This window comes from Trypanosoma equiperdum (assembly GCF_001457755.1).
Source record: "Trypanosoma equiperdum strain OVI genome assembly, contig: ctg_1451, whole genome shotgun sequence".
NCBI classification, from domain to species: domain Eukaryota; phylum Euglenozoa; class Kinetoplastea; order Trypanosomatida; family Trypanosomatidae; genus Trypanosoma; species Trypanosoma equiperdum.
The window spans coordinates 93,096-93,739 of record NW_027123451.1 but is presented as its reverse complement, the minus strand read 5'-3'; the positions used below and the strand labels follow the sequence as shown (position 1 = coordinate 93,739).

At 49.5% G+C, this 644-nt stretch overlaps 1 protein-coding gene across 1 annotated transcript; it reads right to left on the bottom strand.

Moving 5' to 3' along the window:
- Nucleotides 1-46: 46 nt before the first annotated feature.
- TEOVI_000914600 (YceI-like domain containing protein, putative) lies at nucleotides 47-634 on the bottom strand (the record flags this gene model as incomplete). Its single annotated transcript, XM_067221513.1, has 1 exon — nucleotides 47-634. The coding sequence occupies one exon, from the start codon at nucleotides 632-634 to the stop codon at nucleotides 47-49; it is 588 nt and encodes a 195-aa protein (XP_067077614.1).
- Nucleotides 635-644: the final 10 nt, after the last annotated feature.

Genomic DNA, 644 nt, shown 5'->3' with positions numbered 1-644 from the left:
TTTTTTTTTTGAGGTCCACAAACCTGTGCCTTCCGATTAACAGCCCTCAACCTTGCAGTTGAACCGCTCTAAGTGGAATGCGGGTTTCCACCTGTACATGAGGCGAGACACCAAACACGCCATACATGAGTGAATACGATGGGATATTAAATTCTCGGGTATCAATTGGGCAACGCACAATTAGTTCCGGTCCTTCCACTGATTTCGTACACGTGATTGCCTTCCGTTCGCCACGCAGCTCCAACGTGCCTTTCACTTCCGTTGGTGTTTCCTCCTCAACTGTATATAAAATACGTGGATACCGCGTGACATCTAACACATAGTCACGCGTGCGGCGCTCTAATCGCACAATTTCAGACACCGTTAATGGAAGTCGTTCAAACTGAAACTTGTCCACTTCACAGAGAGGTGATAATGAATTCGCTTCCACCTCCACACTCTTAAGGCTCCGGCGCTTATCATTCCCATCAGCGCTTGGGCCAGTGCTAAAGTTAAAGCGATCCACACGGAACCGCAGGGCGCGACCGATGAAACGCCCGAGTACACCACTTGGAAGGGTGTAAACAAACATGTCCACACCGCGCAACTCACTGCTGGTGCTGCTAAGTCGCTCTTCACTGCTTCCCCAACCCATCCTTGTAAAA